This window comes from Adiantum capillus-veneris, chromosome 18, assembly GCF_014529385.1.
Source record: "Adiantum capillus-veneris isolate H3 chromosome 18, ASM1452938v2, whole genome shotgun sequence".
In the NCBI taxonomy this organism is placed as follows: Eukaryota; Viridiplantae; Streptophyta; class Polypodiopsida; order Polypodiales; family Pteridaceae; genus Adiantum; species Adiantum capillus-veneris.
Genome location: NC_140948.1, coordinates 38096498 through 38114812, shown reverse-complemented (window position 1 = coordinate 38114812; position 18315 = coordinate 38096498). Strand labels below are relative to the sequence as shown.

Below are 18315 nucleotides of genomic sequence, written 5' to 3'. Positions count from 1 at the left end.
GCCACTTTGACCTTCTTGTACATTTCATCCATGTCTTGAACATACTTATCTGCTTCAAATATCTTGTCCTTTGTATGCAGTATGGGAGGAACTTTCTTGCCACCTTCAACTATCTCAAAGGGTGCCTTGCCAGTTGATGAATGCACTGTATTATTGTATGCATACTCCACCAATGGCAAATACTGCTCCCACTTTCCTTTATGCTCTGACACATAGCACTTCAGCAGATCTAGGACAGTAGAATTTGCCTCTTCTGACTGCCCATCTGTTTGAGGATGAAATGACGAAGAGAAATTGAGCGTGGTGCCCATATTCTCAAACAAGCCTCTCCAGAACAAACTTGTCATGCGTGGATCACGGTCCCTAACAATCGACTGTGGCATGCCATGATACTTGAAAATATTGCTCATAAACAAGCGTGCCATCTGATCTGGCTTTATCTTCTTCCTGACAGGAATAAAATGAGCCTGTTTGCTGAATCTGCAAATAATGGTCCAAATACCATCGTTTCCTGTCTGCGTTCTCGGAAGATCAAAGATAAAATCCATAGCAATACTTTCCCATGGTTTATCTGGAATAGGTAGTGGTTGCAATAACCCTGGTGCCTTTTGCCTGTCAAACTTGACCTTTTGGCATATTAGGCATTCTCGCACAAAGGCATCCACATCCCTTCTCAATGTAGGCCAATAGAAGAATGTCTCAACCGCTTTAACTGTAGCATCGATACCACGATGCCCTGCATACGGTGGGACATGACTCTCTTCCATAACTTTGCGTCGCAATGGCTTTGTGACACACAATCTGCCATGCATCATCATGAACCCGTCTTTAAGAAGATAGTGTTCATGACGTTGTCCATCCATTAGTTGCTCGAAGACCCTTGCAAAATCTTCATCATTTGCATACTGTTCTCTCATATCATCAAGTTCATGATGATAAGGAATCGACACAGCTGAAATTTGTGGCTTCCTTGACAAGGCATCAGCCACAACGTTCTTCTTGCCTTCCACATGCACAATCTGAAAATGGAACATGGACAAGATATTTGCCCATCGCATATGCTTCTCAGATAACTTTGTCTGTGTCAAGAAGTATCGCAAGGTCTGATGATCCGTTTGGACAACGAAATCTGCACCTAGCAGGTAGTGTTTCCAACTTAAGAGCGCATGAATCACAGCCAGTAACTCTTTCTCATAGACCTGCATGGTCATCTCTGGCCCTTGCAAAATTCTGCTCTCATAGGCTACTACCCTGCCATCTTGCATTAGCACAGCACCAATGCTACTACCACAGGCGTCACACTGGACCACAAATGACTTCCTAAGATCTGGCAACACAATGACTGGATCTGAAGTCATCTTTTCCTTTAAGAGATTAAAAGCTGAAATCTCTTTTTGTGTCCATCTAAAGGTGACTGCCTTCTTTTGAAGAGCATGTAAAGGTGAAGCAATCTCAGCGAAATTTCGGATAAACCTTCTGTAATAGGAGCATAGTCCCAAAAAGCTTCGGACATCATGCACCGTCTTCAAATTTGGCCATGACTTGATCGCTTCAACTTTTGCAGGATCCATTCTGACACCATCCTTTGAGACAATGTGTCCCAGAAAGTGAATCTCTTCCAGAAAAAACTCACTTTTCTTTGCATTGATGAGCAACCTATGACTGCGTAGCTCTTTGAACACAATGGCCAAGTGATGCCTATGCTCCTCTTCATTCTTTGAATAGACTATCATGTCATCAAAGAACGTACCAACAAACTGCTGGTGTGGACGGAAAATTCTGTCCATCATCCTATTGAACGTAGCAGGAGCATTTGTGAGACCAAAGGGCATCACTAAAAATTCGTAAAGGCCAAACGTTGTTCTAAAAGCAGTCTTGTGCACATCCTCTGATCTAATGCAGATCTGATGGTACCCACTCTTTAGATCTATCCTGCTAAACATAGCTGCTCCTTCTAATTTGTCCATAATATCATCAATTCTAGGTATAGGAAACCTATTCTTGATGGTATTATTGTTCAGTGCACGGTAGTCGATGCACATACGCCATGAGCCATCCTTTTTCTGCACCAACAACACTGGAGAACAGAATGGAGATGAACTGGGCTGAATCAGCCCCTTTTCTAACAACTCCTGTACTTGGCCCATTATCTCTTTCTGCTGAGCCGCACTAACCCTGTACGGAGGCTTATTTGGTGGGCTACTGCCTGGCACCAAATCTATCGCATGGTCCTCGGGTCTCTCTGGCGGTAATTGAGACGGTAATGAATCGGAAAAACAGTCACTATGCTGTTGTAAAAACATTGACCTTTCTTTATCTAGCACAGATAAATTTGATTCATCACAATCTGACACTTCACGTGCAAAAACCAAGTACGCAGAAAGATGCTTTTTCATTACAGAAGTAATAGCAGAAGCTGATACAGTAGGAATAGACTCCCCTTTAAGCTTTACATCCAGAATGTGAGTCTTTCCCCTGCTTTGTACAGTGATCTTTTTGTTGTAGGCATCCATGATTCCCTGTACACGAAATAACCAAGGAATACCTAACAACACATCACATCCGTCCAGTGGCATGATGTAAAATTCTTCAGCATCTACATAGGACTGGATATGTAGACGCAACTTTCCAATGATGGGTGTCACAGCCTCTGTATGGCCACGACATGCCAAACCTGCCTCTGCTGTATACCCCATCTCTTCAGGTCTGATTCCCAACTTTGAAGCCAATTCTGGGGAAATAAAGTTGGCTTTTGCACCTGGATCAAAGAAGATAAGCACTGTTTGATCCCTGACCTTTCCCCATGCTCTGCAAAGCTCACTTGCATCTGAATTTGGCTTGTCGCCCACCATATCTGGCACTAGACCAGCCATGGGCTTCTTTCCTTTCCTGTCCTCCTTGTCTTCAGAATCAGCTGGCCTTTTCTTTGTAGGACAGTTGTAAGCAATGTGGCCAGGCTGCTCACATATAAAGCATTTGTTCTCTGTCCTCAGGACCTTCTTTTGCTCTTCTAACTTGCGAGGAAAACGTCTTTTCCATTTCTTTGCTGGTCCTTTTTCTGATTCAGCCGTAGCTTTGTCTTTCCCTGCGTTGGCTGACTCCTGAGTCCCTTTAGGAGCCTCATTGGGAACGTGCTTCTTGGCTGAATTTTTCTTGCCTGATCCTGCCTTGACGCCAGTGTTAAATTCACAATCTTCTCCCTTGAGCAAACCATTGCCAGTGTTTGCTACCTCGATGAGCTGCGTCAAAGTAGTGACTTTTGTCTTCGTATAGTACTTTCTCAATCCTTTAGGTAGGCCACAACAGTATTTTTCAATCTGTTCTGTCAATGGCACAAACCTATAGGAAGTTACTGGAAGTAGAGCTTTCCAAAACTTCCGATTGTAATCATCCAGATTTCTGCAAGTGGCAGCATTAAGCTGGTGCCATTCTGTCATGACATCTGCTTCGAAATCATCAGATAACCATGCTGCTGCAAAAATCTGCTTGAAGTAAATCCATGTGGACGGAGCTTGCCCTTGAAGCAATAAAGTTGTCCACCATTGTCCCGCATTCCCTGTCAAGAAAGTGGCTGCCTTGCGGACCTTTGAAGCCTGTGTAAAGTTTCCCCCTGCATAGGCCTTGTCAAACTGCTGGAGGAATGAAAGAGCCTTCTTCCTGTCATCAAACCCTGTAAAGGTCGTGAATGACACTCCTTTGCCACCTTCTTTGTACGGAGTTGGCCTCTCCAGCGGCGTTAAATTGTCATATGGAAGTGACTGAAACATGGGAACACTATTAGGGTTCATCTGTGTTCCTTGGCCGCTATTAACTTGACCTGGAAATGCCATATTTGGCTGCTGATTTGTAATTCCAGCCATACCAAAATTTGCTTGTGGCATCCCAAATTGTCCCTGAGTGCTTTGAAACCCTGGTTGCATACCCATGACACTGTACATGGGGTTAGGCATCATCGTTTGAGCACCCCCAAACACTGTTCCTGGCGTATAAAACTGATTTCCAGGTGCATGACCAGCCATGCTCTGAAATACCGATCCACCTCCAAAATAGCCAGGGTGTACTGAAGGTGGTGGGAAGACCTGTTGCATAGCCTGTAGGTTGCTTCCCTGCCCATTAGAACCAGCTATAGGCTGCTGAAAGGTGGCGGGCTGAATTGGTACAGCTTGAAAGACTGGCATCTCAGCCACCTGTTCTTGCACCTTAGGCATAGGTTGTGGAGACTGCATATTCTCCGTCAAGTGTACAGGTGTTTCCATTGACTGTGCGGTATGAATCACCTGTGCTCGAGCCTTAACAGGCTTTTGAATATGATCCAGTGACCCAACTTGCTGAGACGGAACAGGAGGTTGCAGAAAGGCTAAAAACCTTGGGTTCTGCATTACTTGTGTGAACATAGCCACAACAGTAGCCAACTGGGTCCTGAATATATCATCATCCATCTGTGGTGGTCTTGAGGACTCACCCACTTCATGTGTCTGTTGCCCCTGTGAAGAGGAAACCTCTTCAGTCACATCATCTGGTCTGTCAGCCATAATTGCAATTCCCTGTGTCTGGTCTATGATCCCCTGTGTCTTCAAGCCCAAAACTGACCAAGGCTCACTTCTATGGGAAAAAGTGATTTAGTCCCGTCGATGGAACCATGTAACCGGCCTGTTCAATCCAAAAAGGGCGGTAGACTTTACTTTAAACCTTGATTTAGCTTTCACCCATTATTAGTCGTCTATTTTACCTGTACTTTCAAGACACCACAAAGGGGAGAGGGATACAGGCTGCTAGATTGCACCTGTATGAGTAGACAGACACCAGATTGGCCCCTAACTTAAGCGCCCCTTTCGGTATTTCTTTATTGTTAAAAAGAGGGAATAAACGTTGAGGTTCCCTACAAGCTGCCCCGCACAAACTCGGCTGAATTTCCACTGTTCCAGCCCGATTTCGGCAGCATAACTGTACTAGAACCTTTCACAGTCAGTATTCCCACGCATTGGATGACTTTCCCGACGCATACGGGCACTTTGCCAAACCTGGCGAGAATCTGCAGCACGCTGAATTCTCTGTTTTCAGCCCTGAAAATGCGCCAGATCGCCTGTACAGCGGTCCCCTTGCGTCCCCGAACCTCCTGGGGGTATTAGGGTCCGTTTAGGGCCAAAACCCTAAACCTGCAAAAATACACAGCAGGCTGTAATTCACTGTTTCCGCGTGCCGGTCGCATCCCTAGCAAGTCCTCGAGCTCCCGCACCTGTAGGGCTACTTGACCTTTGAATCGGACGAGATTTCTGGCGTGAAACCTCTCCGAATTCACCTGTACCTGCGGGGGGATTAGCCGCTAGCTAATCCAGTACCTATGCAAGAGGCTCTTGCCTCGGCAATCGCGCATGAACCCACACAACTGTACATTGGTCAAATGAAGAGCCCACTAGAGGGGCATAACATACTGCCAAAGCGGAGAGAGAGGGCAGTGCGTAGCGTGCAGGGCATCACTCCTGGCACCGCACTGTGCATAAGAGGGAAAGCAAGCACTCCATAGCTCTTAACCTGTGACAAAACTGAAAATGAGGCTCTCCCCTCTTCAAATTCAGCGCCACTTCTTGTTGCATAAGGCAAGTGCACCAAAATGTGCCACTTGGCACATTTACAAGCATTTTCCCGTTTCGGGGTTGCCGCCTAAAAATATCCCAACCGGTTGCCCAGTTGACTTCACGGCAGAGTAAGAAAATGTTCCCTTTGTCATTCCGGAGGTAATGACGCCAACACATTTTCAGGTCCCAAAATAGCAGTTCCCTAAATTTTAGGAGATGCTGCCATTGTATCTTTCTAGGTCATCCGACCCTCTTTGTACACTGCGGCCACATCCAAAACTGAAATGTAGCCTCTGTAGCAAAGGATTCCACTTTGGCTAGTCAATGACCCCACTTGGCTAACCATAGTCCTTGTCCAACCTTAGTGCTCTCTTGCCCTCAGGCCTGGACTCCCTCTGGACAGTTCCACACTAGCTATGCAATGCAGGGCAGTTAGATTTCCCGAGGGGTGTTTCCAAAAAGTGAAAGTAAATAGATAATAAGAAAGAAATCAACAAAAAGGATAGATAGTAGTCACACACTGGTGACAAGGGCCATGGGCAGAGACTGTTGTAGTGGCATCGGACGAGATGTTGCCAATACACTTGTCATTGGCAAACTTTGTTTGCATTGTCAAGGGTATCTAGGGCAAAAGGACTTTTACATCATGCCTTTGGAAGGGTGTGACATCCTCCTAGGAATCCCTTGGTTCCACAAGAACAATGTTGTGGTTGATTATAGGGCCAAGAAAGCGACTTTGAAGAATGAGAACGGCAAAGAATTATACTTGATGTAAAATTGAAGGGCGAGTCCGGCCCACTTGTATCGGCTTCGGCCATTTCCAAATCAAAGAAATCCAATTTTTTTGTTTACTCAATCTTCTTGAAAGAACTAAATGATGAACAACGATCATTTATGTCTGGAAAAAGAACGACAAGAATTTCTGCACACACAGGCTAATCGTTTCTCTGAAGGCAACGATCTCTGAAGGAGTACTAGGCGAGTTACCTCCACCTCATCTTCAGGACCACACGCTTGATTTGATTACCGAAAGTACACCAACCAAATCAATCGCCTTATCGAGCTAGTAGAGCCCAAAATGAAGAGATAACGAACCAAGTAAAAGAGCTTCTTGAGAAGGGTCTCATCCAACCTAGCAATTCACCTTTCTGCTCTCTAGTGTTGCTAGTATTAAAGAAAGACGGATCTTGGAGGATGTGCATTGACTATAGAGCTCTCAATAAAATCACCATCAAGAACAGATTCCCTATTCCAAGGATCAATGATATACTCGACAGACTACAGGGATCCTCTTGTTTTAGCACAATTAATCTGAAGAGTGGATATCATCAGATTCGAATTGCTCCGGGGGATGTCTACAAGACAGCTTTCTGGACAACTTTTGGTTTGTACAAATATTTGGTTATGCCTTTTGGACTCACGAATACTCCAGCAATATTCAATCGAATGATGGATAGGATTTTCAGAGAGTATCGATCTTTTGTGGGCACTTTCTTTGACAATATTATAGTTTTCTCCAAGAATGAAGCAAAGCACAAACATCATCTGCTACAGGTCTTTCAAGCATTGGGGAAGCATAGATTGGTTATCAACGTGAAGAAGAGTGAATTTTTCTTTCTCGACATACATTTCTTGGGACACATCGTCTCAACCGAAGGAGTACACATGGACCCAGCCAAAATTGAGACCATTCGCGATTGACTTGACTTAAAGAATGTTCATGAAGTTCGAAGCTTTCTGGGCTTATGCTCTTATTATCGGTGGTTCATTAGAAAATTTGTAGAGATAGCTTCTCCTTCGCATTTACTAACTCAGAAAGGAGTCCCTTTCACTTGGGGATCGATAGAGATTACCGCTTTTCAGAATCTCAAAGAGAAATTAACTACCGGACCAACGTCGACCTTGCCAGACTTGCAAAAGCCATTTGAAGTTTATTGTGATGCTTGTGGTCGTAGTCTCTGAGCGTTTTAATGCAAGAAGGCCATGTTATTGCAGAGCAGGACGTTTTCACGTCCAGAGATGGTAGCACAGACATGAGAAAGAGCTATTGGCAATTATCCATGCTCTCACACAGTGGCGACACTATTTACTCGGAGCTGATTTTGAAATTTTCAGTCTTGGCAGATCATCAAAGTTTACGCTACTTGTCGCAGACACAGCTTTCGGAAAAACACATCAGGTGGACTAACATATTGTCACGGTTTCATTTCTAGATAGTCCATGTACACGGACAGAAGAACTTAGTGGCAAATGCATTGTCTTAGAAGCCCTTGGTTCTCGCTATTTTCGCGATCCATCATCGAAACTTCCAAGATATGGTAGATCAATACGCCACAAATCCTGACTTTGTAGACATCTTTAATCGGATACATAACAAGGAGACAGTTACACGCTATTCTATACAGGACGGCTATTTGATGCGTAGAACAATGTTGTGTGTTACACAGCCGTTAAGGCAAAAAGTTTTGACAAAGTGCCACAGTCCACCCTTTTCAAGCCACCACGACATAGATACCACCTTGAAGGGTGTTGGGCATTACTTTTACTGGCCGAGGCTCAAAAAGGATGTGGAAGACTTTGTTCGCAGTTACCTAGTATGCCAAAAGGTAAAGTTTGACAGGCATAAGGCACCAAGACTTCTACAGCCATTACCCATTCCCTCCCACCCCTATAAAAGCATTGCTATGGATTTCATTTTTTATCTTCTCAAGACCCAAAGTGGGCACAATGGCATTTGGACAGTCATTGACAGATTTAGCAAGCAAGCTCACTTTATTCCAGTAAAGAAGACAGTCAAGCCTGACCATTTGGCGAGACTATTCCTCTCTCACATTTTTCGGTTACATGGCATGCCTCAGTCGATAGTCTCGGACAAAGATCCCCGATTCACGAGTTTGTTTTGGAGAGCAATCTGGGAGAACATTGGCACGCGGTTGCAATTTTCATCCTCATTCCACCCACAAACGGATGGGCAATCTGAGATAATCAATTCAGCGGTTTTGGATTTATTGAAGTCTTACATTTCGGATCAGAAGACTCAACGGGAAAAGTGGTTGCCTTTGGTGGAATTTTCCTACAACAACACAGTTCGCTCTTCGACGGGGAAGGCGCCATTTGAGGTAATCGAAGGTGCTAAGAAGGTTCCTCCATTTCTAAGCACCAAAGGCAAGATTTTGCAAGCGGATCAGTACACAAGAGATTTGGACACTGCTTTTGCCAAGGTTCGCGAGGCTCTAGAGAAGTCTCAAGCACGTCATAAGAAGACAGCAGATTAACATACACGGACTTACAGTTGAAGGAAGATGATTGGGTGCTCTTACGCTTTGAGAAGGCACGCCTGAGGAAAAGAAAGGGAAGGAGCGGCTTTTGCCAAAGCTCAGCATGAGGTATTATGGCCCTATCCAGATTCAAGAAAAGATAAATGATGTACCCTTCAGACTCAAGTTGCCAGACACTTGGAAGATTCACAATGCTTTTCATGTGAGTCTCTTGAAACCTTTTAATCTCTAGCTCAGATTGTTGATGAGCTTCAGAGCAGAGAGGACCCGCAGGCATTGTAACTTTGCTCAAGCATTAATATAAAAGTAACTACCGAAAGGAGCGCCAGTCTTTGCGGTCAATCTCCCTGGGCACGAGACTACATCGGGCTGTGTGGACTCAATTGAACTGTGATTAAAGTGTGAAGTATTTTTAAGTGTTTCTCTCGTGTGTCGTACCAAATTCCCGACTTGGGGTGCCCAAGTCTGTTAAAGAAGTCCACCTCAAATTAGCGGGTTGAGTTTGGTGCGGTGCACTGCACTGCGTGCTACACAAGAGGGGAGCCGCTCCACTCCTTCGTCGGAGATCGCCAAGAAGAGAACAGAGTCGACCAATTTCTCTCTGAGATTTTGGGCATGTTGACGGGCTGATAGTACTGTGTTGAGTGAGTTTATGATATGTACATTAAAAATACCCATAATTTTGGAAATTATGGTTTGGAATTCCTACTACGTACCTTCATAGAAGGCAGAAAACTCGATTTTTCTGCACTTTGAAGCTTTCCATAGCCATATCTACCTTGGGAGAGCCTCTTGTCATCATCCTACGCCGCTTATCTACATAGCCAGAGCAGATTTTTATCAAAACGGTCCATTATATCACTAAATCCCTGTTTTTCACCACTTTTCTTGCAATTTCAGCCATCCCACTTCGAAGGAGATCATGTGGAAGCACTCTCCTCAACCTATGTCAACATTGGAAGAGTTTCATCGTGAAAAATTGCATCGGAATTGAAGATTTGTTCAATCAAATAAGAAGTTTGGAATAAGTTTAGAGAGAAAGTGGGCTCTGCTCTACAGAGCTGACAGATTTAAAGAAGAATATCTCAGCCTGTTCTAGAGAGAGAAACGTTGCTCTAGAGTCCAGAGAGAGAATCTTTTAGAGAGAAAAAGTCAGTGTGTTGAGGGGATTCTTGCTCTAAATCAGATGTTCGCTAGGACCACCTTTTTAGAGATGGATTGTCTATGCCTGATCAGATGGATGCAGTGATGCAACAATGCCAGTTGAGTTCTCCTATCAAGCACAGGGAATCTCAGAAACTCCTCAATCAATATGGCCTGGATAGTTGCTTTGAATGAGAACTTTCCGTACTTTTTTTCTCGAAGGTTTTGTTGACGCTATCTGGGCCCTGGGGAAAACGAGAGCCATTCATGTTGATAGAAACACTAGAAACTTGCATCAATTTAAAGTGGTAAGAGTACAACGATTATAAGCACTTGGCCTCCACACAACCAGTGATTGGTGGCTGACTATACGTGTCCACAATTGGGAGGTTTAGTTGCTATACCTATGAGAGAAAATTGGGGGTCGATTCTACTTTTGAGTAATCAGGTGAAACAATATATTTGAATCTGAATATTCCTTAGCATAGGAGGGAGTGCCTACATGGTTGGCCTTTGCTTTGTCTTTGTCCTTGCCACAATGAGGGGAAGGCTTTTGAAAACAATCTCTATAGATTGGCTCTTCCACAATATATGTAACCTTTCTTGGACTAAAGACTTTGGAATAATAAATAAGTGCTTACAAGAGTGGTTCTGAGTTGATAAATTTCGGGATATGTCCTCAAAAATCCAGCCCTGAAAATGCCAGACATGCTATAATTACTAGTTCACTGTTCTCAGCTACGGACGACGGTCATTATTTAAGATTGAATCACATTCCAGCCCAATATGCAAAGTAATGAGTTTCATGAAAACTACAGAGCCCACTTCATAACAAAAGTGCACAGTTTCTCCTTATGTGCAATAAGCATTACAGATGTATGTCATATGCAGCCAGAAATTAGAAAAGGACTGCCTGAGCGATAACCTGTAAATTACAAGCACATGCAAGCATGAGAAATAACAGCCAAAATACTGGACCCTATTTCACTTGCTTACAGACGACCTTGAGGATACCTGTTCCACAGTCATGCCCGGCTGACACCTCTTTAAATAATGCACAATCATATAGCCAGTCCGGTTGAAGCCATGCGTGCAATGCACCAAGATATGTTTATTGGTGTTACTTGATCTCTGTACGTTCATGAAATGCATGACCTGAAAAAATGGAGAGGACTAATCTTTAAATCATCACAATCACTACAGAAGAAACTTTTAAAAGAGTCATAGTCAGGAAATGCTAAGTAGACACCTCAAACACGAAAATATTGACTGACGCATTATCTGGAACCTCATTTCGCCCTCTACATGGTATCTGCATAAAACACTTACAAGCTTGAATGCAAAAATAAATGAGAAAACCATGTCACATGTTTACTCCTACTTCAGTACCTTCACGTACTTGATGCCTCCTTGATCTCTCCATTCTGATGCTTGATAATATCTTGTAGTATTAGTTAGGTCAATTACCATTCCCACCTACAAAAGAGAGACCCTCATCAAGATGCAAAATGCCTTTCCTACCTGTTGACGCATATAACATCATCACATATCCAGTCAACAGACCTCTTTACCCCTTGCCCGTAATTGCTGAGTAGCATTTCTAACAGAATATCGTTTGCCCGCTTCTACGACTTCATTAAAATGAGCTCCAAGTGGTACTTTGGAAGGTATAAGACCATGAATCGCCTGCCCACTCCGCGGACACTCTACCCATCCTGTAACATGAAATAGAAATCCCATTCAAGAGACACATAGTCACACCAAAGCTTCATTGATTCATTCAAATTTGACACATGACAAACAACGTACTTCCAAAAAAGGGAATAAACAGACGCTTCAAAAATCCTTCCAGCATGCGTAAGGAACTAATTTCTTTCTGTACAAATCACCTTCAAAGCTCTGACCTGACGAGTAGGGTAACTTTATTGTTCCATATGCTTGCCATAAACTCTCCTCTAACCTTTCTCCGTGATGGTCTCTACATAAGTAGATGTAGCCAGAACCTCATCTCTCTTCATCTGCATCTGCATTGTTGAAATGCCCGTGGGTAACACTTCAGTCAGCTAGGGGTAGAGTTTGTGGCCCTTCTCTACCGTCACCACAGGTTCAGAACACCGGAGGACATATTTAGACGGAAAACAAGTGTACAGAGAGAATCCGGTTGCAAAGAAGAACGGCAGCAAACACAAGAAGGAATACCCCAATTTGAAACACTGAAACCAAAAAGAGATTGTTGCGTACATACGCACACACAGAGAAATGAAATGTTGTATAACGTCTTTAAAAGGCCAAAGTGACCTATGAGACTCTAACAAAATGATGCCAATCTCTGGGCACAGAACCACGCCGGGCCATGTTGACTCAAATTTTAAAGTTGTGAAGTATTAAAGGGATTCTCTCGTACGTCGTGCCAAATTTCTAACTTGGGAAGTCCAAGACTATAACAGTGGTATCGGAGCATTAGGGGTGTGCTTTTCTCAAAGCACACCGGTCCTATCAAAGAGCAGACATTGCACTTGGGCACTTTGGAAATTGTTATTGAAGAATCTCCGTGCCCCGACCCCGGAATTATTACGCACTCCCACCCTTACTTCATCGCGCATCGGGCGCGATCCCATCTTCATCACTCTGGGGCATAAGCCATAAAGAAACCCAGATTACACATGGGTTCTCGTGGAGAACCTGAGAGAGATAGCACCTCTCAACAGGAAGGCAAAGAAGAGTCGAAATCCAACGCGGGAACAGAAGAAAAGAATGAAGATTTGGGCAAAAAAAAATTCGACGGAGAAGTTTGCCAAAGCGAAGTATATGCGTTAACTGCAAGATGACTGACACGTGTGTGAAAAGGTTGATCAAGTATTCCAGAGGCCCGAGATTTGCGAAACACCTAAAGAATTACCCAATTGATAAGATTCACTCGAGATGGTGTGAGGCCATTGAGTCTCCTCTCAGGACGCGGTGGAAACATGAAAGGACAGACGAGTGCAGAAAAGCTGGGCTTACCTATCTCAATTAGAGCGTGATCTGTATCAGCTATTTATGAGTCAAGACTCTAGTGAGGCATGGAGGCTTTTCAATGAGCACTCTCTACCACCAGCCATCACTTCAAAAAAGATATGGGAGGAATATGCTACATCTCTCTATACAGCATTAAGGCAGCCACCTTTGCTTGACCCTCCAGAGGCATGCCCAGAAACATGTACTTTCTTTACTACTGAGAGGGTAAGGAAAGCCATTGACAAGATGAAGACAGGAAGAGCACAGGATCATGATGGTCTAGTAGCAAAGCACTTCGTCCATGCCAGAGATATGTTTGCAGAAATTAGGGTTTGCAGGAATTTTAGGGTTTTTGGCAAAATTTAGGGTTTTTGATGTCCGCCACGTCATCACTTTGTGACAGATCTCCCGACTTGAAGATAGGCACAATAGTGGACATACTCCAAGTCTCAGGGAAACCCTAATACATGCCTAATTTCCGGAAATCGCGGAGGCTGGAAAAAAAAATTATTTTTTATTTTTTTTGGAAATTTTGAGCGACACAAATCTCAGCTTTTTGCTATGATTTGGGAGAAAGAGAGAGAAAAAGAGAACTTGCTTTTTACTGACTCTCATTGACAAAGAGAGAGAATTTGCTTTTGCTTTCAAGCTTTTGGGGCTCTGCTTTTGGGCATCCCTTGTAACCTTTAAATTAGTGGTGAGGGCCTCACTTCTCAGGGCATCTGGACGCAAAGTCTGAGAGTGAATCCCGACCCACTATAACCAGCCCGTACAACGTAGAGGGCGGTACTATTTCAATTACCTGTTAACTTTACACAGAGCACTGAGAAGGGAAAGAGAACACAGTTGCGTCCAGCGACTAGAATGTCACTGCACACAAGAGACCGACACCCTGTAGGCCACAAAGATTGGCACCCCTTTCGGTATTTCTTTATTCAAATTAAGGTAGACGATCCGACCACTTAGCACAAGCTTTCACAAAGCTGTCCAAACCTGGCGAGGGCTGAAAGCGCAGGTTTTCGACCGGATTTCGACAACATAACGGCGCAAAAACCCCTGTAGGTCAAAAACACCTGTCTAGGACGGATTCCCTCGATATCTGGAAGCTTTCTGGTGAGCTGTCACAGAAATTCAGCGGGCTGTAATTCTCTGTTTTTCACTGCCGGGAGCCCAAAAGCCTGTACACGCATCCCAAGGCTCTCACGAAGCTCCCCCGATGTTCCCTTGCAGTTTAGGTGCGAAACCCTAAACCTGCAGAAAAACACAGCAGGCTGTAATTCCCTGTTTCGGATCGTTTTTAGCGGAGCGAACACGCCTATGCGTGTCCCAAGGGCTCCCGCACGCAATGGGACAGTTCCCCTGTGAATTGGACGAGTTTTCACGCAAGAAAACTCTCCAAACTCGCAATCTTTCGTGATGGAACTGTGCGTACCTGTGGGGGATTAGCAATTAGCTAATCCCGTTCCTGTTCAGAAGGCTCTTGCCTTGGCAAACGTGCATAAACCCCAAGAACTGTACATAGGTCAAATGAGAAGCCCACTAGTGGGGCATAACATACTGTACGTAGGGGAGAAAGAGAGCAGTATGTAGCGTGCGGGGCATCACTCCCGTCACCATACTGTGCATAGAGGGCAAGGTAAGCATTCCATAGCTTCTGTACCTGCTACAATCCACCTGAGGCTGAAAATGGCACCCCCTTTGTTGATATGCAGCTCGTTTTTGCCTCCCAGAGTGGCAGAATCGCTCACAGGCTGACACGTCGCCCAGTTTCCGAGTTTGGGCTTTCCCTGGTAAAAATATCTCAACTGGTGCGTCAGTTGACTTGGCAGCAGAGCAATAAAATGTTCCCCTTGTCATTCCAGAGCTAATGACGCGAACACATTTTCCGGTCAAAAATAGCAGTTCCCTAAATTTTAGGAGATGCTTCCATGGCGTCCCTATCGGTCTCCTGACCATCATTGAAGACTACCATTTGACCACCATCTACAATGTGGGTTAATTTACTGGCCCCTTTCAACTTATAAAGTTGCAGTGACTTGACGTTGCAGTGACTTGACGAGTGGCCCAAATTCCAGTTTGGCGCACACGAGCTTCCATACTCATCAGAATTCAATGCTAACTGGCCCGAGCAGTCCCTGTCTGACCGGCCTAGATCCCCGATGTGAGAAACCCATTTGGCTGCAGCCGTTTCACACTGGCCATGCAATGTCCACTTGCACCTTTTTAAGGGTTTTGGGACAAACAAGTAAAAATAAAATAAATATATCTAATACTTATTTACGGAAGGCAACAGGAAAAATACACCTCCTGGTGACACACCCCACCCTTGAAATATTGCAAGCGACCTCGCTTGCATGCCAATAATACATGCAGATATCTCCTGATATCACATATATTCTATGATGGGAATCCAAGATATACATGCTTCCGGAAATGTAGCGTTGGACGATTAAACAATCCCACCAACCTGGCTACGACACATATATCAAGCATAGAAGTCTTCTAGTGTACTCTTGAGCACAAACTTCTCTAGCTAAATTCTGTATGGAAAGAGTAGATACAATTGCTTAACTACTCTCTTGAGCATCATGAACCATGCCCTTGCCTTGCTCCAAAAAGGCTGCATCAAGTCGCTGTGGGTTCCATTTGAAAGGCTTCAAGATACAATTGCAATAGCCGAGGTGAATCAAACAATTCAGACTCTTCCATCCATTTGGCATCTAACGATGGATAGTTCTTGAACTTCACCAAATAGCGTCTTGTAACTTTTCCTCTAACCTTTCTTTCTTTATGTGTCAATATCTGTTCAGGAACAAGGATTTCATCCAATTCTTCCACTTCGGATTGTTCCTCATCAAGCATATTCTCTGGCACATCACCAACAAAGGGCCTCAGAAGGCTGACATGAAAAGCATTATGTATTTTCCAGCCTTCTGGTAGCTTTAACCTGTAAGCTACATCGCTGATCTTTTCTGAAATCTGAAAAGGACCATAATATCGCATACTGAGCTTAGGAAACAAGCGTTCCTTGCCTTTCCTTTTCCTTAACCTGGCCTTTTCAAAGCGCAAAAGTACCCGATCACCAAGTGAAAATACAAGTTCACGACGGTGACGATCAGCACCTTTCTTTTGCTTAGCCTGAGTCTTCTCAAGAGCAATCTTTATCTTCCTGTATGTTTCATCCATATCTTGCACATACTTGTCTGCCTCAAATATCTTGTCCTTAGTCTGCAAAATGGGCGGGACTTTCTTTCCTCCTTCCACTATCTCAAATGGTGCCTTACCTGTTGACGTATGCACAGTGTTATTGTAGGCATATTCAACCAATGGGAGATGGTGTTCCCAAGTTGCCTTGTGCTCTGAGACATAACATTTGAGCAGGTCCAAGACAGTAGAATTTGCCTCTTCTGATTGTCCATCAGTTTGCGGATGAAACGAAGAAGAGAACTTGAGCGTAGTGCCCATGTTCTCAAACAATGCCTTCCAGAAAAGACTCGTCATACGTGGATCCCTGTCACTGACAATTGACTGAGGCATCCCATGATATTTAAAGATATTGCTCATGAATATCTTGACCATGTGTTCTGGCTTTATCTTCTTCCTAACAGGAATGAAATGGGCCTGCTTACTGAACCTACAAATGATAGTCCAAATCCCATCATTTCCTGTTTGCGTCCTTGGAAGATCAAAGATAAAGTCCATTGCTATACTTTCCCATGGCCTATCAGGGATCGGCAATGGCTGCAACAATCCCGGTTGCTTTTGTCTGTCAAATTTGACTTTTTGACATACTAAGCATGATCTTACAAATGTGTCAACATCTTGACGCAAAGCTGGCCAATAGAAGAATGCCTCAACCCCTTTCACTGTCGCATCAATTCCACGATGCCCAGCATAAGGTGGAGCATGACTTTCCATCAAAATCTTTGGCCGTAATTGTTTAGTAACGCATAACTTTCCATGCATCATGAGAAAGTCATTCTTAAGCATATAGTGCTCATGATGTTGCCCATCAACAAGCTGGTCATAGATCCTTGCAAAATCTAAATCTTCAGCATATTGTGTCTTCATTTCGTCTACTTCACAATGGTACGGAATTGACACTGCTGAAATTTGGGGCTTTCGTGACAACGCATCAGCCACCACGTTCTTTTTCCCTTGCACATGCACAATCTGAAAATGGAACATTGACAAGATGTTTGCCCATCGCATGTGCTTCTTAGACAACTTCGTCTGTGTAAGAAAATATCGCAAGGTTTGATGATCCGTTTGGACAACAAAATCAACCCCTGGCAAATAGTGTTTCCAACTAGTGAGAGCATGAATTATTGCCAGCAATTCTTTCTCATAGACTTGCAAGTTCCTTTCAGTCTTCAAAAGAATTCTGCTCTCATATGCGACTACTCGGCCATTCTGCATTAGAACTGCACCAAGACTATGGCCACACGCATCACATTGAACCACAAAAGGTTTAGAAAGATCTGGCAAAATAATTACCGGATCTAAAGTCAGCTTCTCTTTCAAGTGTTTGAACGCTAAAATTTCCTTGGCTGTCCACTTGAAAGTAACTCCTTCTCCTTGCAGTGCATGGAGTGGAGAAGCAATCTCAGCAAAATTTCGGATGAACCTCCTGTAATAGGAACATAAGCCTAGAAAGCTTCGAATGTCATGTACGGACTTCAAGTCTGGCCATGACCTAATTGCTTCCACTTTAGCGGGATCCATGCGTACCCCATCCTTTGAAACAATGTGCCCAAGGAAGTGAATCTCTTGCAAAAAGAATTCACTCTTCTTCGCATTAATGAGTAGCCTGTTCTTACGTAACTCATTGAAAACTGCAGTCAAGTGATCCCTATGCTCCTCTTCAGACTTTGAGTAGACAATCATGTCATCAAAGAAGGTACCCACGAAGTTTCTATGTGGTCTAAAAATTCTGTCCATCATTCTATTAAATGTGGCAGGAGCATTTGTGAGACCAAATGGCATGACAAGAAACTCATAGAGACCAAATGTTGTCCTAAACGCAGTCTAATGGACATCTTCCGGTCTAATGCGTATCTGATGATACCCGCTCTTTAGGTCTATTCTTGTAAACAATGACGCTCCCTCAAGCCGATGAAGAATGTCATCTATCCTCGGTATGGGGAACCTGTTCTTGATAGTATTCTTATTCAAGGCGCGATAGTCAATGCACATGTGCCATGAACCATCCTTCTTCTGCACTAAGAGTACAGGCGAACAAAAAGGGGATGAACTGGGCTGAATCAGCCCCTTCTCTAAAAGCTCGTTGACCTGACCCATAATCTCTTTCTGCTGGGCTG

The 18315-nt window shown here is 43.9% G+C and overlaps 1 protein-coding gene across 2 annotated transcripts in view; it reads right to left on the bottom strand.

Moving 5' to 3' along the window:
- LOC147435514 (uncharacterized) overlaps window positions 1–18315 on the bottom strand; it is a 65559-nt gene that overhangs the window by 24276 nt on the left and 22968 nt on the right. For both annotated transcript variants that reach the window (XM_086488573.1, XM_086488574.1), the window contains exons 3-6: window positions 11561–11712; window positions 11387–11473; window positions 11247–11309; window positions 11012–11152 (exon numbers count right to left, since the gene is read on the bottom strand). In XM_086488573.1, the coding sequence (XP_086344699.1) occupies window positions 11012–11152; window positions 11247–11309; window positions 11387–11473; window positions 11561–11712 (443 nt within the window). The remainder of the gene's footprint in view (window positions 1–11011; window positions 11153–11246; window positions 11310–11386; window positions 11474–11560; window positions 11713–18315) is intronic.